This window comes from Triturus cristatus, chromosome 5_2, assembly GCF_964204655.1.
Source record: "Triturus cristatus chromosome 5_2, aTriCri1.1, whole genome shotgun sequence".
Taxonomy (NCBI): domain Eukaryota; kingdom Metazoa; phylum Chordata; class Amphibia; order Caudata; family Salamandridae; genus Triturus; species Triturus cristatus.
This window is the reverse complement of record NC_140588.1, coordinates 908322564-908340593: the sequence shown is the minus strand read 5'-3', so window position 1 is coordinate 908340593 and position 18030 is coordinate 908322564. Positions and strand designations below refer to the sequence as shown.

General features: G+C 45.1%; 1 protein-coding gene across 1 annotated transcript in view; it reads right to left on the bottom strand.

The window, feature by feature from the left end:
* ATP1B4 (ATPase Na+/K+ transporting family member beta 4) overlaps nucleotides 1–18030 on the bottom strand; it is a 224561-nt gene that overhangs the window by 40449 nt on the left and 166082 nt on the right. The window contains exon 6 of the mRNA XM_085608101.1: nucleotides 4743–4939. Within this exon, the coding sequence (XP_085464227.1) occupies nucleotides 4743–4939 (197 nt within the window). The remainder of the gene's footprint in view (nucleotides 1–4742; nucleotides 4940–18030) is intronic.

Genomic DNA, 18030 nt, shown 5'->3' with positions numbered 1-18030 from the left:
CCACCTTTTTTTTATAGATCTGCAGACGTAAATTAGCAGTTTTACTTGGCCTGGAAAGTGAACCAGGGTTTCCTTTGAAAAAATGTTTGTTGCTCTTTGTAAGTGTCTATACTGGGTTGTGCGGACGTTAAGCTGTACTATTAGGCCTGGCAACTAGTGAATATCAATGAATGGAATTGAGCGGACAGGTGCGACCCCGCATATAGACTAGAGTTGGACTTTCTCCATTCACATGGTTTATTCACCCTGCTAACACAGCAAGTCTCGCCATCAGTCCAGGGTGCAGGCCATCTGAAATTGTTCCCGGGAATTAGTGACTGAATTCCACCTACACTCTTAGTTTTACCAGTATCTACAACATGCCCTAGAAGGTTACGAAGAAAAACTTTGGGTGCTCTCTGAGTTCAGTCCCGGACAACTGGGGAAAAGTTGGTATCTCTAGACTATACATATCCTTACTCACCAACACCCCAGACCCCCTGGTGAGCCTGAGGGCCAGGTGGGAGACAGAAGTGGGTGCCCATGATGAGGAGTGGACCTAGGCAAAAATGGCACCTAGACTATTAGCAGTTTGCATGCTTTTTTGCCTCATACAATTCAAGTGCTTACACCAGATGGACTACTCCCCAGCCAGGTTATGGCATATGGGACGTTCCGGTTACCTGAGTGCCTTCGGTGTTGCCTGTCTTCAGGCTCATTCTACCATGCAATTTGGGAATGCCCCGAAGTGCAAATATATTGGAAAAGGGTCAACAATATTGTGGGGTGTGTTATAGGGAGGGTAATTCCCTCAATCCCAAAATTATACTATTGGGAATTATGGACGCAGTGGGGGAGGGGCATGCTTAATGCTCATTCATCGCTATGGTGGAAAGAGAGACTGGATCAGGCATTGGAGGGAGAGGCCCCCCCTTGCATGAATGGATTAGGGGCATGGACCAGTGTGCAGTAATGGAAAAACGTGTATAAGGTTCGAGGTGTGCCCAAGAAACATGAAAAGATATGGGCTCCCTGGACTCGATATGCTGAGAGCCTATGCTAACTGCAAACTTGTTGCAAGAGGAGGGATGAACTTTATTATGCCCGTGTCACTGGAAGGGACGGATTATGTAACCATTAATGTGATCATATTGACTGTACTGATTAACTGGCACACAATTGCTCTGGTATGGTTTATTTTTGCATCTTAAAACTATTAAAATGTGTTATAAAATAAAAAAAATTGAATCTTAGCTGCCCTCTGAAAATTAATGAGTTGATTGGTGACGTGCACCTGATGCACCTGGTTTGGTAGCAGATTCCAAAGGGTGCTTGCCTGATCAGGAATGTACACAATTGATTTTAGACACCTCAATTGATTGTTTACCGTGGCACTAGAAGAACTACTCATGTTCTGTACAGTATTTCAATTATTAATGTAATCAGGGATTTTCCACAAATTATCTTATGAGTGATGCTAAGGATTTTACATTTCACGCTGGACTGAATAGACAGGCGGTGCATTTCGTATCAGGCTTATGAGGAAAGGTGTGAATGAGGCATAATTTTACTGCTCCAGCAGCTGAATTTAAGACTACTTGCAGCTTAGATATATTTTTCGGTGGTTCCTGCAAACATTACGTTGCAGTAGTCTAGGGCTACTACAATAATGTATGCAGGGCTGGCTCTATCTCTCCATCCAGGAAAGACCAGATCCTGCTGAGCATTTTTGCGAGGTAATGAGACCGTGCGACTGTAGTGCTGATCTAGCCATCCATGGCCAAGCATGAGTCAAAGATCATGAGAGGGAAGCTTCCCTAAAAACGGGTCTGGAGTAGATACAGGAGAGGGGACTACACGCTGGGGTTGTTTGCTGTAGGTCAAACAGGAACTGCTGTAACAGTGGGTAAAGTAATCTCTGGGAACATTTCCCCATTGGTCAGAGTGACCTCCCCCCCCCCACCCCTTACTGACTAGTGCAACCCATAAATGTGGTACCAAAAGAAAACCTCTTCAGACTTGCAGAAGATAAGAAGAGGACTAGACCTTGCTTCCTCTAAGCTAGGAGGAACTCTGAAGGGCTAAAAAGGCTTTCTCTTGTACACAGGGCAAATACGTCGACTCCAAGGGCCAGTGTGCTGACCTGTGTGGTTATAGGGACGCAAAAAGCTGAAGAACCACCTTTTTCTGGATTCCCAGTTGCCCGGTTCCAACTGGGCCTGCAGTGAACCCTGTCAAGGCCTTTGCTAGATCAAGCCTTCCCTGAAAACTGAGAGCCTTAGGTGAAGAGCTGAGCAAAAAGTGACTTGCCACTGCCAAGTTTTGGGACTTAAAAATGTTCTGAATTCCAGCTTCCAGAGGACCGGAACTAGCCACCTGAGCTGATCAGGCAAAGGTGAGATTTTGTTGGGCTGAACAAAGAGGTTCTTCCTGCTTGGAGCTTCTCTGCACCAGCAAATTTGTTTCAACTCGGCGAGAAGGTATCCAAACTCGCAAAGCACTTGTCAGATAAAGACTGCAGCCTTACCCCACTGGAAGAAAAGAACCTCCATTTCAGAGAGGAAATCTTAACTGTCCTATTGTACAAAAAGTATCCAGACGATGGATTCACCTTGGTGGGCGGGAGAGTTACATTTATCCCGATCTGTGCTTTTCTTTCCTGAACCAGCGGCTTCAGCTAGACCTCGGATCCTTCATGTTCACCTGAAGCAGTTCAAGAACCAATACAATACACCACACTACCATGCCTTCAAAGGAGCTACTTCCCCTTCTATTACCAGAAGTTGTGGACTTGTTCATAATCATTTTTGGTGAAAAAGGAGGCACAGATCCATTCATGTTTAGAAACAAATCAGGATCCGTTTTGATACACCAATGACATTTTGGAGATGTGCTTAACGTATGAGCTTGAATAAACAATTAAATCAAGGACATAAGGTGAACTGGTTTCTCCTTCTTTACAAAAATCGTGAATGTACTACTCCCTGGTGTGGGGATCTGTGAAAGATTAGTGAGTGCATCTTTTGCTACGGCCGCATCTTAGCTCCCCACATAAACTAAAGGGCTGATTTACAAGCCCCTTGTGCCGCCAGTGCGTCACTTTTAATCAGTGGCGTAACGAAACTTGATTGGTCCCGCTGCAAAGTGCATGGAGGGACAGGGTACTGCGCTGAGGAGGCCCCCTGGGGCTCCCCCCTCTGCACTGCAGGGGCTACAGTGGTCTTTGTTACGCCACTGCTTTTAACATGGGAAAAAGTGACGTGCCGGTGGCGCGAGGGGCTTGTAAATAAGCCCCTGATTGTTTTATAGATGGTGAATATGGAATCCACAAGAGGACTACAATGAATAATGCGTAACATCCTGATCTGTTTGGGCACTGGAAACGACCTTGTATCGGAAAGTCGTGTTATAATCTCTCTTGTTATCAGGCAATGCAATAGATTGCCCAGTCCAGACCTCGTAATTAGACTGCCAGGATTTGCTCAGCTTACAATAACTTGCATGGATGTACACTTACTGAGATTGTTCAATGGCTGGTCATTGGGATGGGGAAAGTACCTTCTCCAAAGCCAACATTAATGGGAATGTTGTGAGGATCATTGGCACCTCAGGTTCTTAGTTACTGCTCCCAGATTAGTGGCTTCTTGGGATGAAGTACTGATGCTTCGACTCCTCACCGTTATGGAAGTCAGAACGGTGCGTGGGGGAAGGCAGGAGATTTTGTCCTACACAGAAGTGGTGGTTAGATGCATCTCCTTGAGGTCTCAATACCATCCTCTCCCCCCAACCCTTCTTAATCAAACCCCAGCACTCAAAGGGCCATATGTATGAACACATTTCCCCATAGACACAGAATGGATAAAACCCTTTGATACATCTGGTCCTAACACACCAACTTAGTTCACGCCCGCACACCTTTTTGGGTTCATCAGAACCCATGCTGAGGTCACCATTTTGGGTGGAGCCAAAGCCTCTCTAAACCTGCTATTTTGTGAGGAGTCTATAAACTGACTGACAATCTCCTCATTGCCAGACATACAAAACCAAACATGTCACACCGAGATGGGGCACAGGATGAGACTGTCTACGACAAGGAAGACTATGAGGTCCGGCACTCAGGTGTTATCGAGGACAACATAAATTGTGGAAAATGTGTTCCCAAGCACGTGAGCATGCACACTTCGGTGCTGGCTATGGGAACGGCTTCCAGTATGTGATGTTTAATATCTTTATCATATAGCCTTAGCAATGGTGCCCTCCAATAGCAGCGCACGAGCAAATACACATTCTTGTCAACATGATTTACTCTGGATTTTTGGAGCAGCATTCTTCTCTAATTGTTCAAGAATAAGGTATTCTTATAAGAAAGAGAACAAGATATTGTGCATGGCAGTAGGTGTTGGTACTGCATCTATGCCCACAGTTAGCGCTACACCTCTGTGGTGCAATCTGTAGAATCTTGTAAAAAATGAATCCAGCAAATGATGTATTCCTAGACATGACTTTACCAGCCAAGGCAGACTGAAGGTTTAGTTCCCAAGTGAGATGCTCTGCACAAGTCATAAAGGAAATTGAAAAAACTTGAATCTGGTTCCCTGACTAGGCAGCAGCTTCTCCATGACCACCCACCTGGTGCTGACTAAGCCTTTTCCTTTCAGTCTGAGCAAAACAAGGTGAACATTCTCTACGAGTCATTCTTGGAACCAGGCAGTCACTTCTCTGGCAACCCGCGGCCCCTCACACATTTGACACTGATATTTTACCCGATTCATCTTCAGAAAGAGGCAGGGTTGTCCCACAGAGTAGCCAAAGGTGGGATCCTCTATCCCGGAACAGTTCTGGAGCATTGAGCGCCTGAACTGGCAGGCTCTCCTCGGTTCATCATCTTTTCCAGGCTGTCGGAAGTATTTTCCAGGGGTACAGTCTATGTTCTTTGTTGATTGCAGGCTATCATTATAAGCTGAAGCACAATAAAATACAAAGTCACCATCAACCTGTGTCAAACCATCACCAACTTGAATAAAACAGAATATATCAGGGGTAATTCAAAGACCGGGGCTTGATGGATACAAACTTTAGTGCAACTGAATATTTTTTCACATTACCAAAATTGTACAGGTTTGTTTGGACATGTTTTTTGATGTTACTAAACTAAATACACACTGCAACCAAACACTGCATAGAATACAATAGAAAACATCTTAAAAATAGAACGCTCTCTCAAACAACTCTCATCCTGGGGTGCAGTGACCCGGGCTGAGGCAGCCGAGGTCGGCAGGTGGGGTCAGGGAGACTTGAGTGGTGGTCATGTTCCAGAAAAAGGCGGGTGGGAGGTGGGGATATGCCTCATAGAAGAATAAACCCGGGGCATGAAGAAACATGGCCCGGAGACCACTGCCTGACTGTGGAACTGTAAATTGGGCGTTGATGAATTCCAGGCAGAAAATACACCTGGCCTATCACTGCAGAGAGCATAGCGGCTTTTCGACCACCTCATGAAATATGGGGCTGTTACCACCTGAAAATATACAGTTAGTGCTCCTCCAACCTACAAAACAGTGATGAGACCAATATTGTGCTGGAATCCTGGCAGAGAGGGAGACTTGGACCAGATAGAGAGAGAATGGGGGGCTGGAAAATAGGAGCGGGGAGAAGAGAACCCCAACTGGCACAAGAGTGACCAGAATAAGCAGGGCAGAAGATACCAACAGCTGACAACACCACATAGACCCTGTAACAAGAAGCATGCTGATTAGGAGCCTGCCAGCAGAACCAGGCAAAAGTTGGCAGGCCGCGGGAGAAACTATGACAGGCTGACTGGGATCTCCTGTACATGACTCCCTGGGAGGGCAGCGATGGTAGCCTGTGAGAGAGGTGAGAGCTGAATGGAGGCTGGTGCTTTCCCTCTGGGTCCCTCTATGTGCGAAGGATAAACGACGATGGATTGCTCAGCGGAGGTGTATAAAGAATGTAATATAGGATGGGGCCGAAGCAGCAGAATAGCGCAAGAAGACAAATGAACAACTACTCTTTTTTGACAAATAACCCAAAACTGAAGCCATCCAAGATAAGGTGCAAGGGTGCCTGTGTTGCCGGGGTGATTGTGTTTGTGAAGGAAGGAACACCTTCATGCACAAAAACAATCGTTAATGGCATTTTCCTCCTTCTAGAGCAAAAAACAAGGAGAAATAAAAGTATTCCTCCTCGTTGCGCAACTCTAACGCCTCCTTTTCAAAGGCGTTAGATTTTGGCACTGCCTCAAATTTACAGGTCCTTGTAAATCTGGGGAAGAGTCAAACAGCAATGGTTGTTGTGTAAGTACTCCCACAGCAACACCCATTGTACGCCCCAAACTGTGGCAAGGAAGTCTATATTTACAAGGCGGCATTAAGCCACGCAAAGTGGCTGAACACCGCCTTGTAAATACGGAGGGCATTGCGCTACCGGAGCGTTGGAAAAAGTGACGCTCTGGTGGCGCAATGCCCTTGTAAATATTCCCCTATGTTCTGCATTCAAAAGTTTCCGATAGGACATTAAGATCATACAATAGTGACTAGAGGATGTAAGCAGGTTCCAACTAAACAAAATTAGGCTGGAAGAGATGCTAGGGACAGCGAAAGGCCCACAACTCTTTGTCGAGGACTAAATAGTGCCGCCCTCCCAAGGCAAAACCTAAAGCACCCCTCACCCCCAAGTGAACGTCACACACATTTTCAATCATTGTGACAGGGATGCGAAGCAATTCTGCAGGATGCGAGGCAAGAAGGAGACATGCGATATGAGAACACAGGGTGGATATCCTTTCAGACTTCATGAGAGATGTACAACAGCCGAAGCGTGGATTCAATGAGGTAAAGAGAGCTCTCAGAGGCAAAGATAAACAAAGGTATGATGCTCTTCCCGGCCAAGCTGTGCATACTAATGGAGGAGAAATCGTGAAACTTTCCCACACCAGAAGTTCTAGGTGTGGATTGAGGAGTGGAGACCAATTACCAATTAATCCAACCGCCACAGAAACAAGGGAAGGTTGAACACTAGGCTGTGTCCTCGGAGACAATATAGAATCCTCCTACGGAAGAAGAGAATGCGCCACCGGACTTGCCTCCTTGGGATGGCTCCACTGGTCAGGGGCCTGCCTGAAAAAGGAATGGCCTATACTCACGACAGGTAGAAATGATCATGGTGATGGGTCCACCTTGAGGGCCTAAATCCCCTTGATACCCCACTTGGAAAAGACAAAGCTGTCCATACAGCGAGCAGAACTGAATGAAATTAGTGCAGCACATATATCTCCGAGGGATTGGACGAATGGAAGCTGGCTATCACGATATAAAGAGTTAAGGTACAAAATAGGCTTCACTACTCATGATTACTTTACGAAAACCCTGAGTCACTGAGAGGCATACAAAACGGTAATCAGAGGACAGTTCATCAGCCTTGCCTTGGTCTCTGAAAAAAGTAACTGGTCTGAGCTGACTAGGACTGAGACCGCTATAATGGACCTGGAGGGGTGATTTGTGCAGACTGAGACAGAGGAACTCAGGCACCGAATTACTGAAAAAAACTATAATATAGCATAATTGCACAGGGTGCAGCTTGTAGCCTATTCCTGGCAGTGCAGAAGAGCTATACAAAGTGAGCAATAAAGCAAGGACGCTGCATGCCTGGCTGGCCAGCAGTGTTGAGAACATGGCGAGGGTCCGAGAAATTGTGGATTACACAGGTACAGATGTGCAAGGGAACCTTGACATTGAGAACACTTTCACTACTTATTTTTGAGACCTCAATTCCTTGCACAGTAACACACGGGAAGGTGATATATACGCCTTCCTGGAACATGTGAGGCTGGCCAGCCTATCAGCTGGGGATAGGGCAGACCTGGAGTCAGACACAACAACAGATGAATGTGAACAGGCCATCAAAGAACTGCAGTCATGAAAAGCACCGGGTCCCAATGGCCTACCTGTACAATCATATAAAGGGACTGCTATCAAAGTGTCACCACACTGTTTGAATATGTAAGTAGGGGCAAGGGCTGAGGATTGTCTGCTGCTGGATCTCAGAACAACTATGATAGTGGCAATTCATGAACAGGGAAACCCCCCATAAAAATATCTCGTGTATGGGCATATCTTCTTGTTGAATGTTGAAACAAATATATTGGCTAAGGGACTTGTTAGATGGTTGGGACAGGTTGTTAACACTTTGGTGCATCCTGATAAATCGAACTTCATGCCAGATAGAAGTACCAGGTTAAACCTCAGGAGTCTATCCAGCTGTATGGCAGGCACAGGAGGGGTGACTGAACCAGCTGGGGTCCTGTTGCTGGATGCTACTAAGGAGTTCAACACAATGGAAGGGAACTATGGGGCATATTATCAAGACAGGCGATAAAATTATCGCCGCTTTAGCGGCAAAAAACTGCCGCTAAAACGGCGATAATGGGCTTGATAATATGCTCTATGGAATTCCAATTGAAGCCCATGTTAGATGTCCTTCACATCAAACATGGGCTTCAATTGGAATTCCATAGAGCATATTATCAAGCCCATTATCGCCGTTTTGGCGGCAGTTTTCTGGCGCTAAAGCGGCGATAATTTTATAGCCTGTCTTGAAAATATGCACCTATATGTTTGGTGTGTTTCCCATTGACCTCAAGTCCCAGGCCTCGCTTTAGCTCTTCTATCAAAACTCTCTGGCCTGAGTCAGAGTTAAAGGGGCGCTATTCCCACCATTCAGGCGATGGAGAGGAACTAGGTATGCTGTTTGGGTTGGTGCAGGAACCCCTGCCCAATTGGATCTGGGGGTTGCCCTAGTAAGGGGACTAAGATGGGATGATGCATGGGATGACAGAATATCCCGCTACACAGACAATATTCTGCTTTATGAAGCAAACCCTGAGACACCAGTAGATTGGATACTGCAAATCCTGAAAATATTTGGTAGGTTTTTAGGGCTCTGCATTAATTGGCAAAAATCAGTCCTATACGCACTTTACTCGTGGGTCCCAGTTACAGAGACTACACACACATTGACAGTGAACAAGGAAGGCTTTAAATATGTAGGGATCCATGTTAAATGAGACCCTGCAGAGTTGCTTAATTGTAACCTATGAAATATATGAGATGGATTCAAACATGATGTACAACACTGGAAGAAGTCACTGCTGTCACTTTTGGGACACACAACCCTCTTTAATATGGTTGTACTCTAGAAATTCTTTGGGAAAGTGGAATCAGTGGAAAGATCTGGTGCACAGTCAAAATATCGATTTACAATAATATCGAGTTTTTAATATCGTAGGGACAGAATATCGATGTCAAGAATATCGGTGACCAGAATATCGACCTTAAGGTAAGTAATATCGTTTTTTAAAATATCGAAGTAAGTAATATCGAAGTAAGTAATATCATTAGCAAAAATATCGTTGTTAATAATATCGATATTTATATTAGTGTTATGTATTTTAGTATGTATTTTATAAGTATGTTTATCATTTTTTGTAATGTATTTTTATTATTTCTAAATATATGTAATAAATATTAAGAAATTAGTAATTTTTTTTAATTAAATTTAGCGTTTTAGTATCAGAGCAGGTTGTGGGTTTATAGGTGAATAGGGTGGGAAGTAATTTAATTATAATTAATTCATTAATATGTTTTTATTTATTGTTAGTGACTATTAATTTATTGTTAATTGGTAATTAATTTTTATTAGTTTATTAATTTATCATTATATTAATTGTAAATAATTTATTATTTATTGTTGTTGTTAATTAATGTTTTGGTAATTAATTATTAATTGGTAACTAATTTTTAGAAATTGACTAATTGATATTTAAAACAATTATGTTAATTTTTATGTGTAGCGGGTTGTGGGTTTATAGGGGAATAGGGTGGGAAGTAATTTAATTATAATTAATTAATATGTTTGTATTTATTGTTATTGATTATTAATTTATTAATATTAGATTAATTGGTAATTAATTTGTATTAATTGATTAATTTATAAATATATAAATGATAATTAATGTATTATTATTTATTTATTTATTGTTATTGTTAATTAATTTATTTTAAATTTATTAGTAATTGGTAATCATTTTTTTTAATTGATAAATTAATTGTGTTATTTTTAATGTGTTGTGGGTTGTGTATTTATGGGGGAATATGATGGGGAGTAATGTAATGTTATTTAAGTAAATATTAGTTACATGTTATAGGTATTTATTATTAATTCTTTTGTTAATTAATTATTAATGTTATTTATTTTACAAAATTCATTTAATTAATAAGTATAAAGGGGGCTTGTGTTTCCGAACTTGTAGACTTTTCCTGCCAGTCACCTTACCTGTGCCAGCACTGCTTTCCTTGTCACAGTGTTTCCGTCTCCCGCCGCCGCCAATTCCAACAGCGGCCGCGGAGTGGGGACGGACTACCTTTCCCAGCAGTCTCTGCGGCAAGGGAGCTGCCCACGCCGTTTTGGCGCCAGGAGGCGTACAAAAGATCGTTGTCACTTCGGCAGAGCGGGCTTGTGTTTCCGAACTTGTAGACTTTTCCTGCCAGTCACCTTACCTGTGCCAGCACTGCTTTCCTTGTCACAGTGTTTCCGTCTCCCGCCGCCGCCCATTCCAACAGCGGCCGCGGAGTGGAGACGGACTACCTTTCCCAGCAGTCTCTGCGGCAAGGGAGCCGCCCACGCCGTTTTGCCGCCAGGAGGCATACAAAAGATCGTTGTCACTCCCGCGTCGTGGGATCGCGCGCGGGCGGCGCCGGGTTAAGCCCGGGCACAGGGCGGGCCGTCTGTGGCCGTCAGGGGCAGGAAGAGGCTGGGCTGGGCTGGGCCCAGTCCCTGAGAACTGGTTACCGCTACGAAAGGTACATCACTTCCAATCATATACTGTGTTTTCCCTATCCTTATTGGTCTGTTTGTGACTAATTATTGCGTGACATTGTCTGTACTATTCACTATCACCATTCCGAGTTGATTAACTAAACAGACAAAATGTCAACACGAATTATGAAGAGCAGAGCCTCACTGGGTGGTTCAGTGCGAGGCACCTTGGACAATTTCATTACCAGGGCTGCTTCAGTTCTGGAAAAGGAGATTGCTATGGTGGAGAGACGCCTATCGGCTGAACATGTACAAAATAAACGCTCCTCACTTGGACCAATACAATTGGCGGTCTCTCCGAACCCTACAACATCTGTTCCCTGCTTAATACATGATCCCCGAAGCGATTCTAGGATCCCTCCATCTGCCTGTGACTCCACATCCTTGACACAATCCCGTATCCACTTAATAACGCCTTCTTCTAAATCCTATTCTAATCCTTCCTCTGATTGTACACCACTGGTCTTATCGCCTCTTAGGGCTACTGAAACAAACCCCCAAAAGAAGAAGGGTAAAAGAATTACTACTATCGCTCCTCCCCCTCAGAAAAAAAGAAAGAGGGGAGCTAAGAAAAGCAATAAAATCAACATACCAGCTAATAACAAGCTTAATCAAGCGGGAAACATAGTTATTGACTGTCTTTCACCTGCTAAACAGACAAAAGGCCCTGATATTCAGCTAGACCCTTGTAATTATGATCTATTAATGAATGAAATTACGGGCCGACTAGAATTACTAGTCAAATCACTTGTCCTTCCTCTATTGGAGAGAATAAAGGGTTTGTCAAAACAATTAGAATCAATAGAGAAGCTGACACTAAAAAACACTGACCAACTGAAAGACCTAGGTGCCGATCACGATCCGGTAAAAAATGTCCCCGTACGACTCGTATCGGGTCTTTTTACCGTACGAATCGTACAAGTGCCGTACGAACTGGCAATCACGATTCGCATGGTAAAAAGTCCATACGAACCGCACTGGGAATATTTCCCCACACGTCCTCGGGTCGGAAAATGTGTCCGACACGTCCTCGTACGATTCACCGTACAAACGTGAAAGGTGAACTCCGACCGGGGAATCACGATCCATCCCGGGCGTCCGAATGTACAACCGTATGGTGAAAAGACCGTCAGCACCGAACTCCCATAACAACCATGGAGACGTCCAAACAGGTGCCCGGTACGTGCCGTACCCCCCCCAGCCCCCGTAGGTACGGGCCGACCCCCCCCGCCCCCGTAGGTACGCGCCGACCCCCCCCCAGCCCCCGTAGGTACGGGCCAACCCCCCCCCAGCCCCCGTAGGTACGCGCCGACCCCCCCCCAGCCCCCGTAGGTACGGGCCGACCCCCCCCAGCCCCCGTAGGTACGCGCCGACCCCCCCTGTGTGTACACCCGTGTACGGTGCGTACCCCCCGTGTACGTTCGAGTCGTACCCCCACCCGTGTATGTACGGTGCGTACCCCCCCGTGTACGCTCGAGTCGAACCCCCCCGTGTACGCTCGAGTCGAACCCCCCCGTGTACGCTCGAGTCGGACCCCCCGTGTACGCTCGAGTCGAACCCCCCCGTGTACGCTCGAGTCGGACCCCCCCGTGTACGCTCGAGTCGAACCCCCCCGTGTACGCTCGAGTCGGACCCCCCCGTGTACGCTCGAGTCGAACCCCCCCGTGTACGCTCGAGTCGGACCCCCCCGTGTACGCTCGAGTCGGACCCCCCCGTGTACGCTCGAGTCGAACCCCCCCGTGTGTACCCGGACCGTACATACACGGACCCCCTCGAGCGTACACGAGGGGGTCCGACTCGAGCGTACACGGGGGGGTTCGACTCGAGCGTACACGGGGGGGTCCGACTCGAGCGTACACGGGGGGGTTCGACTCGAGCGTACACGGGGGGGTCTGACTCGAGCGTACACGGGGGGTACGCACCGTACACGGGTGTACACACGGGGGGGTCGGCGCGTACCTACGGGGGCTGGGGGGGTCGGCGCGTACCTACGGGGGCTGGGGGGGGTCGGCGCGTACCTACGGGGGCTGGGGGGGGGGTCGGCGCGTACCTACGGGGGCTGGGGGGGGGTCGGCGCGTACCTACGGGGGCTGGGGGGGGGTCGGCGCGTACCGGGCCACCTACTCTGGTCGATTCGCGTCGTACTTCGCTTTTGCGGCACTTTTTGGGTGCCGTGAAAATATTGCCGTCCGGACTGCTGTCGGTTCGAATCGTAATTCCTGGTTCGTGAAACGCTGCCTGAAAGCGTCCCGACGTCACGTCGCAGCATTCCCGGATCACATTCGTATGTATATTTTCGTCGGTCGGTGTTTTTTACGATTCATACGGAAATGGTGTTTCCGTGCGAATCGTAATTCCATGTTTGTAAAGTTTTACAACCGGGTGCGAGTCGGACGGGGAATTTGCTCCGACCGACGGTTCGTACGCGGTTTTTAACGGATCGTAATCGGCACCCTACTGTCTAATACATTGGTACCTTTAAAAAGCCCTACCAATCCCAAACCGTCCTCAGTGACTAAAGACAGTCAACCTATCCCAGAGGCAAATAAAATACAACCAATTGTATTATGTCAAAAAAATCTGCCACCAAGCGGAAAAAGCTATAATGAACCAGCAAAAGGTCAGATTACTGTCAACCCTCCAATCAGTGGATCAGAACATAAACTATGTAATGTATCTGCTGGCATCGCCTCAGAAATAAATGAGGGTCCCAATTGTAACCACATAGACTTACCCCCAGAGGCGGTCCCTTATGTTGTAGTTTTAACAGGAGTCCCGGTCCTGGAAACAGGAAAAAAAGAGGGCTACTACGACCTGAAAAACAAGGTGATGTACTGGTTGAGACAGAATAGGCCTCTACCTCCAAATATTAATGGGGAAATTCTGAATGTCCGTAGACTTGGCTGGCTCGGCTCACGGCCGAAAGAAACTCAAGGTGATGTGATCATTGTCAACTTTAGAGATCACAGGGCAACCAGGCACATAATTAACTGGTTCCCAGGCCAGGATCAAAGCTCCATTAGAACCTATGACCTGACCTATTTCTACCCACAGTCATTAGCCAGAAACTTAAAACAGCCCAATACTTATTCATGGGCCCGAGCAAGGTCCTCTAATTTTAATATTTTAACATCCAACCGTTTTCCCCCCCTTAGAGGGTTAGAGGACGTCGATTGACTTTCTCTACGAGATTCCAACCAGGGCATTTTTCACGGTCTAATGAACAGACATGCACACAGCGATCCCTGCCATTCCTCTCTAACTTGCACCGCTTCAGCTACTAAGAAGTTTTTATCTTTGTCACAATACACCGTTTTGCAATCAAGGGATGAATTACTGAAATCCCTGACACCCACACTAAATCCCCAAATCATATCTGATCAAGAGTCCAGTAAACTAAAAATTGCGGTTGCATTTTGGAACGTAGCTGGTCTACGCTCCAAATTAGACAACGATGTTTGGATTAATTTTATTTCAAATTTTAACATTCTGTGTTTACAGGAGACATGGCTGACAACAGCGACCCATCTGGATGGTTATAGAACATACTTTTCACCCGCCCAACACTCTAATTCTGGCCGGGCTAAGGGAGGATTAATTATTTATATAGCAAATTTGATCAACATAGAAAAGATAAAGGTCATAAAACTTGATCCCAATTTTCAGCTTCTTAGCCTTACACCAAATGCTAGGGACTCTTTCCTCTTGGTCAACTATTACAACAATCTCTCTGATTCTGATGCAATGGAAAAAATTAATTCTATCTTTTCCTTAATACTATCTATAATTAAGAAATCAACCAGAGAGGTGACCATCATATGGGGTGGTGATTTTAATCAGACTATTTGTGGTGCTCCCAATGCTTTCTTATGTGGTTTAAATGATGAGGATGATAACCCCATTCCACATTTCCCCCATTCGACCTTAGGTAGCTTATTAAATGAAATAATTTTTAACCTAGATCTGAGAATTGCGAACAAACTAGCCAATGCAAATACGACGCTGGCCCCCACCTATAATGGTAGGGGATGCAATTCCACTATCGATTTCATTTTGCTTTTAAATGGTTTGATAACGAGGGATACTACCTTCAACATTCATCAGACTGCATTGAGCGACCACTATCCTCTTAGTATTACTTTTTTTCTTTCCATCTGGCCCGACACTAAAATCCCTAGCGTTCTTGACCAAAATAATCTAGAACTAGCTAGAGTTAATGGCTACTCTCTCAAGTGGGCTTTAGTCGATCCAATTGAAACTGTTAACACAGTGGTCACTGAAGCATACTTGCCTGTTATGAAATGTCTGGATCTGACTAGTTCAGACGTTGATGTTATTACTAACTTTGGCACTGTGATACAGACCATAAAAAAAGCCCTAATGGCAAAAAGGAACAGTCCTACGAGGAATAGACAGGGCTTGTTTAACCACACGTGCACAGCAGCCTATATTAAATTAAAACTTGCTTTACACAAGACAGCCAGGGACCGTGTAGAAATATCCAAGTTAAGGAGGGCCTATAACGTTGCTATTAAGGAAAGGAAATTGGAATTAAAAAGACAACTCTGGGACCAACTACATGAGAGTTGTCTTAGTAATAATAGTGTCGCCTTCTGGAAGGTAGTAAAAACACCTTTTTTGACCGAGAAGGGTAGTCTCCCAAGTGTAGAGGTCGCTATAGCTGAAAGGGAATGGGTAGAGCATTTCTCACAAATTTTTATGACCAATTCATTATTAATTGCCCCTAGTGATAATGATTTTCCTTACCACCAGCCTTCGACCTTCCCTATTGATATGTCTATTACATGCGACCAGGTTGAACGGGCCTTAAACGTAAGCAAGAAAGGGAAGGCCCCGGGCCCTGATGGTGTCCCAATAGATTTCTTCAAAATACATTCCGAGCTCTGGATCCCCTTTTTGACCAGGGCCTTTAATGCGCTGTCTGCTATTGGTATCCCAGAATCCTGGAAGAAATCCATATTAGTTCCTATCTTCAAGAAAGGGGCTAGGAACTTACCCTCCTGTTACCGCCCCATCTCCCTATTGGATTCCACGGGAAAAATGATGGGCCGGATATTACTTGACCGTTTGCAGGAGTGGGCAACGGAAAACAACATCTTATCCGACTTACAATATGGGTTCCGTGAAGGTCTGGGGACCATAGACCAAGCCTTAAATTTATCATTATTAATTGATAAATATGTTAACATCAAGGCTGGAGCTTTGTATATGGTCTATGTAGACCTATCAGCTGCATTTGATTGCGTTAGCCATCCCAAACTATGGTCCATCCTATTAGATCGAGGGGTGGAACAGACTGTAGTAACTTATATTAGGGAACTTTATGCTGACGCAACAGCCAGAGTAAGGTTTGGAATCAGTGGAGAACTCACCGCATCGTTCGGGGTGGAGAGGGGCGTGAGGCAAGGCTGTGTCCTGGCTCCATTTCTATTCACCCTCTACACTAATGGTTTGGAGAGGGAGATGTTGAAAGGAGCCCAGGACCTTCCTACGGTAGCAAATCGCCGCGTACCTGCGCTTCTGTATGCCGACGATGCGGTGATACTGGCTCGCACACCCAACGAACTACAGAGGGCCCTAAGCAGCTATGCATCATTTATGGCCACCCTAGACCTTAAAGTCAACATCGGGAAAACTTTTGTTATGAAGGCGGGCATTGGCAGGAAAAATAAAACTAGGCCCATTTATTTGAATTATGAAAGATTATTAATCACTGACAAATATCCCTATCTCGGTGTCATGATTGATGAAAAACTAAGCTGGAAACCGGCAGTTGAAGCGAGAAAACTGCAATTTGCAAGAACCACCTCCGCACTTATAAATTTCTCTAGGAAACTGGGGAAAAAAACACCTGTAGAGATGGTTAAAATTTATAAAGCCAAATGCATTTCAGTGGCTCTATATGGAGCAGGCATATGGGGACACGCAGCTGTGGGTCCTATCCAGTTAGTAGAGAATGGCTTTTTGAAATATCTCCTTGCCCTACCTACTACTGCCGCTAATTATTCCTGCCATGTGGAACTGGGTCTTCCCTATGTGATAGACGTGGCGAGAATCCAGCCCCTGCTACTATGGCACCGAATCTGGACGTCAGAACAAACAGCCTTTACCCAACAAATCATTCAAGACTGCAAGGGCCTAGATAATGCACATAAATCTAGGTGGTTAGCCTATGTCAAATTTTTTTTAACTGATGTAGGGTTGGTAAAATATTAGCACAACCCTACCCAGATTCAACAGTTAACAAGAAAGGTTTTCTATAAACTTTGTTTTAACCATCTTGAAGACCTTAGACTCAATTCTGAGGTCATGAAACAAACAGCTAGACACAGTCTAACAGTCCAGACGGTTTTTGGGATTCAGCCTTACCTAACTTATACCATAACTTCATATGAACTGTTCCTTTTAGTTAGGTTTAGACTGAACCTCTTTCATCGTTTGGTGACTTTCCCGTTGAGGAATAATTGGGCTAAAATTTTGCCACCTTGCCCCTGTGATGGGAGATCTTCCCAGTCCACAGCCCACACTATTTTCTTCTGTAAATAGTACATGGATCAACGGAGAAACCTATTAATCCCCCTACTAAAGCGTCTGGGCTTTCGTACCTACCGCCCAGCTCTACTTTTCCTACAGTCACTCGAGGGGGAGGGGCTGGTCTACATTGTTTCTAACCTCCTACAGTATATTATGCGACATAGACCGAACTTAGGGTAATTTAATTTATTTGATATACTGCTAATTTGATCACAACTGACCCTCTTAATGGTGATATTTTCTTGCATTGTCACTTTAACCAAGCAGATGGAAACCACTGCGATCATTCATGTCTGCGATGAATTGTAAATTTACAGGATTTTTAATGAGAAATTTTACTATGTACTTGTTTTAATTGTATTTTTTATGGCCTTCTTTTGAAAAGCCGAATAAAGAAATATTGAATTGAATTGAATAATAAGTATATTAATTTGACCCCTGTGCTATCCAATGCTTTCCCTACTGTTGCACTCACTGGAGTGGGAATAGTTATTTTAACCCCTACGCTATCCAACGCTTTCCCTACTGTTGCACTCCCTGGAGTGGGAATAGTAATTTTTACCCCTACGCTATCCAACACTTTCCCTACTGTTGCACTCACTG